At 37.4% G+C, this 6000-nt stretch overlaps 1 protein-coding gene across 3 annotated transcripts in view; it reads right to left on the reverse strand.

The window, feature by feature from the left end:
* The window catches only part of ACMSD (aminocarboxymuconate semialdehyde decarboxylase), a 37619-nt gene that overhangs the window by 1428 nt on the left and 30191 nt on the right, over nt 1-6000 (reverse strand). For all 3 annotated transcript variants that reach the window (XM_027656251.1, XM_027656249.1, XM_027656250.1), the window contains one exon: nt 5523-5695. In XM_027656251.1, coding sequence (XP_027512052.1) covers nt 5523-5695 — 173 coding nt within the window. The remainder of the gene's footprint in view (nt 1-5522; nt 5696-6000) is intronic.

Here is a 6000-nt window from a genome sequence, read left to right on the forward strand (position 1 = left end):
TTTTCTGTGATGCTGGTTAGAAATGTAACAAAGAGGCATCTATTGCCCTCCTACACTGCTCATACTACTGCTGCAAGTAGTTTGCCTAAAATGCAATGATTAATTTTGGTGAAGTGTTGCCATAATTAAATAGCCAATAAAGGACACACAGAATTCTCCCTTCTGATTTTTGACTTATTCACTTCATGCTCTGCACTGTTGTGTTCAGTGAAAAATGTGTATGAGACTTTTTGACACATTTCTTTAAGAATCTAAGGAAATTCTTCACCAAAGTCAGAAAATGTCCTTGGATTTGTATTCCTGAATTTGAAATTTTTATCTACATACACACAGACACACACAAACTTAAACTTAAATATATGTGAGAAGAACATGTAACAAGAAATACAAAGCAATCAAAATTACCTTTTGTGTGATACCTTGAAAGTTGTAATAATGGTAAAGTGACACTACTTAAAGTATGATACATTGTAGAATTACTACAAACACGGACATTAAAAGAGTATTTAATTTAATTTAACAGATATTCAGCTTCAGATTACAAAACCTCATTTACAAAATTTCATATATTTCTGGAAGTCTGTAACTTTTTTAGATGTCAATGGCTTTAACTGGGACTGCATATTAACTGTGCATTTGAAACATGTACCTGAGAATATGAGTGACATGATATGATTTATTTCTGAAAGAAAGTCTATGAAAAGAAAATTCAATAAAAATCTGCATGCAACGTTCCTATTATCAGAGATGAAAAGAAATAGGCACATCCTTGACAGGGCCACATTGTTATGGGCTCACTTTCACCCTGGAGTGATATTTCCCCATTTTATCTGCCTTGGTGAGTGCATACTGCCAACTCTCCTGATTTTATTAAAAGTCTGTTTTTCTTTAAGTTTCATCTCCTGAAGACATGAATATTTGAAAACCACAGTTTCCATGAAAAATAGATGTTTTGAAATGTGTCATGAATTTGAAGTCAAGTGGCCAAATGCTATTTGTTTTTAAATTGTTTAACCTCCAGTAGATGTCAGCCGAGAGTCTCTGGAGCAATCTACACAAACCTTTACCCAAAATCCAACCAGGAGATATTCTATTGTTCTGTCCTGTATTGATGTGTTATTATTTATTATGGAAGACCTGCTAAAAGATTAATATAGGAGAATTTATGTGCCCTGTCTAATAAATCAATTTCTGAGTGTAGATGAAACAAAATATATTTAGGGTATGTACTTTTAAGCCTCTAAATATATTCTTTTATTTATAATATTCAATTAAATACCAAGATATTTTATTCAGATAGGAAAAAAAAATATGCCATCTACAAAAACCTCCAGTTAATAAACATACCAAGTTTATATGAGAAAATGGATTCCTAAGCAAAGCAGAAGGAAATGCAGAATTTGCCCAGCTATTTACTAGGCAAGGTTAAGTAAGGTAGGAAGGCTTGTACATCCTTGGTTACACCTCCTGTATACAAAACCAGAAAGAAATCCCACAACCTCATTAGAATAATATATATTTTTTTTTCCTCTCTATATAAATATATTTTTCTTTTCCTCTATTTGAAAGAGTTTCACAAGTGTTTGAAAACTAATCATGGGATCTATTCCTTAGTAGTAAAATTAAGAACTGTAAATTGATAGGAGAAATTTAGGAGCAACATTCTGACTGGTGATCTTAGGCTATTCATTTATACTCTTTGAGCTTCAGTTTTGTACCCATCTATAAAACAGGGATTGCAATACCTGTCTTTAGCAACCAGCCTCAGAGAAGTCCTGTGAAGCCTTTGCAGATAAATAATGCTCCTAGCATAAGAGAGGTACTATTATATTATTCCAAAGCATATCAGCAAAGTCAATTTCTCCTAGAAGAATTATGGTTTGATTCCTTAATTAGCACAGGTCTCTGTTTAGAAAGGTACATGGGGTAATTATTAACCTCAGGGGACTGAGTCTTTTACTCCATGGAACTTTTTCTCACAGTAATAGGAACCTGAGTCTGAAAATGAACCTCAAAGTTGGTTCACCTTAAGCATGAGTTTGGTTTGCTCTCTTATATTGGTAAAAATTACCTTGAATCTCACCTTCTTTCCTACTATCAGAACACATCTCAAAAAAAAGGTCAGATTGCTACAACCAGTTCAGCTCCAACTTCTGGCCAGAGAATGTTTTGCCTTTGGGCAGTGGCTCAAGGAATCACCATAGGGAAGTTTTTGCAGAGATACACTGAATCATTTAATCCCATACCAACCCAGTTCTTCACTTTTCATAGCCAGCATAATTAGGGATTTTATGTTTATTTGTGTTCACCTCATGCCACCTCATCATGGGGGGGAGCGAAGGACTGCGGCAATTTTGCAGTCTCACAAAGCTCCCAGAAATGAGTATTTCTGCTTCCTTTAGCTGGGATGGGCTCCAATTAACCTGCACCTAAAACAAAGAAGGCGTGAACTTCACTGTACATGACTCACCACAGATGTCACTGGATTTTAGTATTCATCAGCTCAAAGCCAACACGTTACATTCTGGTGCCAGGTAGTGGCTGTTCCCTGAGGACCCAGAGCCATGTCTAAGCACATCCCCTTCCTGCACAGCTCTTAACCATCCTCTGGAGAGCTGTCCTATTTCAAACCTTCAGCTCAGGAAGTTACAGTGTCATCTTCAAGACTCAATCACATGTTTTTTAGCCCAGAATTTATTAATCTTACATGTGTTATCCTCTGCACTGAAAGCACTGAGATATTTGGTGTTCCTTTAAGCATTTGACTCATGGAAGGGTATTATGTAAGAATATCAATTTTCATTAGAAAAAAAAAGGGAACTTTTTAATCTTCATGGTTATAAAGTAAAGTTTGAAAATGTCATGTGAATTTTTTTTTTTCAAGGATAAGATGCCTTAGGCTATGAAAAAGAGAAAGTTTGCCTGAGTGTTAAAAAGCACTTATGTTTTGGGTATCTGACTCATAACTTTACAGCACTGGAGTTCCACCTGATGTCTCATTGCTTGAGCTCAGAATACTCAGAGGAGAATTAAAGAGGACACCATCATTCTGTGTAGCATGCTGGCCAAATTTGTTGCATTCAGAAACTTAATTTCAGAAGGCTGTTGACAAAAGAAACAAGACACCAGAGAGGTTAATGCTGAGTGACTTTTAGATTATCAAATTACAATCTGTAATCTCTCTCTTCTCAAAGAACTAAATTTCAGTTCCAAAGACTAATCATGATTAAGGGCCAGAGTCTATGTTTAACTTCTCGGGATAAAAGGTAGGAAAATTAAAGTGTGGTGCAAAGACTGCAGCTTTCCCACAGCAACAATAGTTTGGAACAGCCTTGAGATGCAAAGCTGACTCTAAAGCAGAACTGCTCTGAGACTTGCCAAGCTACACAAGTTCAAACAGAAAAGAGTTAAATTAGTCAGCAATGGATTAAGCATCCTGTTGTACTTTCCCTCCTGCTTTGCTCTTGACATCCACGGGTCAGCTTAACAGATTCAGACCAGAAACAGAATCCATGAGTCTCAGCCGTGCTGAGTCACACAGCTGCTGATTTACCAACGTCTGTAGAACAATGGGAAAATATGTCTCCCAACATTATAAAATGTATAAAAAGACATAAGCCAGTGATCTTTTCTCCTTGCACTGGCAATTTAAAATTCAAGAGCTACACTCATCTCTGTGTACCATAACTGCATGTAGAACAAATATTTGGATGAATGTGGTCTAGATTTGGGGAGATTTCTCAGAAAAGGAATAACAGAGGCAAGTGCTGAACTGTTACTCCACGAGCCTTTGGATGTCTTGTAAAATGGACATGCACATCACGCCCTGTAAAATTTTTAAATCTATTATCAAAACACCTTAAAGCCACTTGATTACTCTGAGCTACAGGTAAATTCAAAAGGTAATGCATAGCAAGAAGTCTTGGGCTGTTGACCATGATATATTTGCTATTTGGAGGTTTTGTAACAGAAATTAAAAGCAATCAGTATTGGGCCCTAGTATCTTGTTAGTAACCCATCTGGTGCGTAAAACTTCACCTCTGACACAGAGATGGCAAATGCCACCTGAATTAATACCCACTGATGTCATAGGAACCTTCCAATACTAACAGCTTATTAGCAGATCTTTTGACAAGTGAACTGACCTGGGTTACTTGTTTCTAATGGCAGTAGGCTCCATGGTAGTTTCTTTGCACATTTTTTGTGGCTCCTTACATAAATCTATTTTTGGCTCATGGTGGATTTAGGAAAAAAGATATTCTGTCTCCTCTGCTTCAAACTGTAGTGTTACTGTATGCATACATACCTATACACTTCACAAAAACTTTCTATAGGGTTGTTTCAAGCTGTAGTTTTGCTGTCACACTGTGCAATTTTTCATGGATCTTCAAACGCAAAGCTCTCTGAAAGCCACAAGTATTGCAGGAGAGCTGCAGGCAGAATTCCAGACTCAAAGGTACAGATTTCCTGTGCAGTATGAACAGAAACCCCATGGATTTCAAAGTGTGAGACCTGAGCTCAGAGTACCACAACAAAGAAAGCAATAATGCTGCATTATTAATTGTGGCTGGCCTAGGCAGGTCACTTCTGTACCAGTTCTAGTGCAGATTTACTGCAGTAACCTGGTCAGCCTGTTAGAGATGAAAATAGGAAATCAGCAGAATCTTTTCTGTAGAAAGAAAACATTTGGCTGAGTGGTCTTTGTGAGCTTTGGTCATACAAGAGGCCCTAAGGACAGCAACAGCCCTATACTATGTCAGCCTAGAAAATAATGTACAGGAAACAGGACTACAGCTGTTGAGACAAGAAAGTCAGTGTCAGAGCCTGTATTTCTGTTTTTAACAATTGGTAGGTGTCTGCCTGCTGGCTGCAGAAACTCCAGGAGGTCCAGAGATCAAGACACAAATACAGGTCTCTTGTTGATTTGTAGTGATCCATTGGAAGTTGGCCATGATGCCGTCTTCAACCCCTTCCTGACAATTTACTAATGTAAAAAGGATTATTTGAATGTTTTTGGATTTTTCCATTCCATGCTGATTTAAAGAAGTTGCTAAACTACAAAGATTTCTTCACAAATAATGAAAATATTTTTGCAAACCCGTGATGTTTAATGTTCTCTCCAGGATCCTCAAAAAAGCCTTATTATTGACTTCCTTTCCTGTCTATAACTTCCCTAGTAGAAACACAATTTGATTTCTTCACGTATATACTTGAATTTTAAAATTAAGCCATTTTAAAACAAGGCTCCAAATGAAGCAGTCCTATCCTTAGCAAGGTTACAGAAGGAACTAGCCTCATGGAACTAAGGTTCACAGGGCATGATTGCTGGGTTTAAAATCACAATTTCAATAACTCTGTATAGCAAAAATATTATCAACATGGCAGAAACCCATCAGTGTTTTTCACTGGGTGAAGTTTTTGTCTTCTTCTTGCTTTCTTTGTCTTCTTCTTCTCTTCTCCTTTTGCTGTTTCATAGAGAATTAAATAATGACTCACCCTCTTCTGGAAGCATTAAAACTCACCTCTCCTATGACACTTGTTAACAGCCTTAGTGCACCAGGGTCATGGACAAGAGAGTCTGTGTAAAATGAGCCAAGGTATTTCCTTGGATCCACCTTGTTATCCATTGCACACAAGTCAGGGCGCATGTTGAATCCATGGGAGATTCTCCCCACTGTGTATGGAAAAGCTCCACCTGCAAGAAGAAATTTTCAACAACAGCAGCTGAAAATAATGTAGGAGGGAAAAAAAAAGCCACATTATCACCAAAGGCCCACAAGTTTTACTGTCAGCTATTTAGAAAGTGCTCTGCACCAGTAATTTTTTATTCCTTCCTCTTTGTTAACTTCTTTCTCTATTGTCCTCACTTCTTCACTACTGTGATGTCCAAATTCCTCCTGCTGCTTCTTTGTCCCTTTCCTTAAATCATCTCCTGTCTCCCTTTCCTTAAATCATCTCCTGTCTCCCTTTCCTCAAATCATCTCCTGTCTCCCTTTCCTC

The sequence above is a fragment of the Corapipo altera genome, unplaced genomic scaffold (genome assembly GCF_003945725.1).
Source record: "Corapipo altera isolate COAL_440 unplaced genomic scaffold, ASM394572v1 68, whole genome shotgun sequence".
In the NCBI taxonomy this organism is placed as follows: domain Eukaryota; kingdom Metazoa; phylum Chordata; class Aves; order Passeriformes; family Pipridae; genus Corapipo; species Corapipo altera.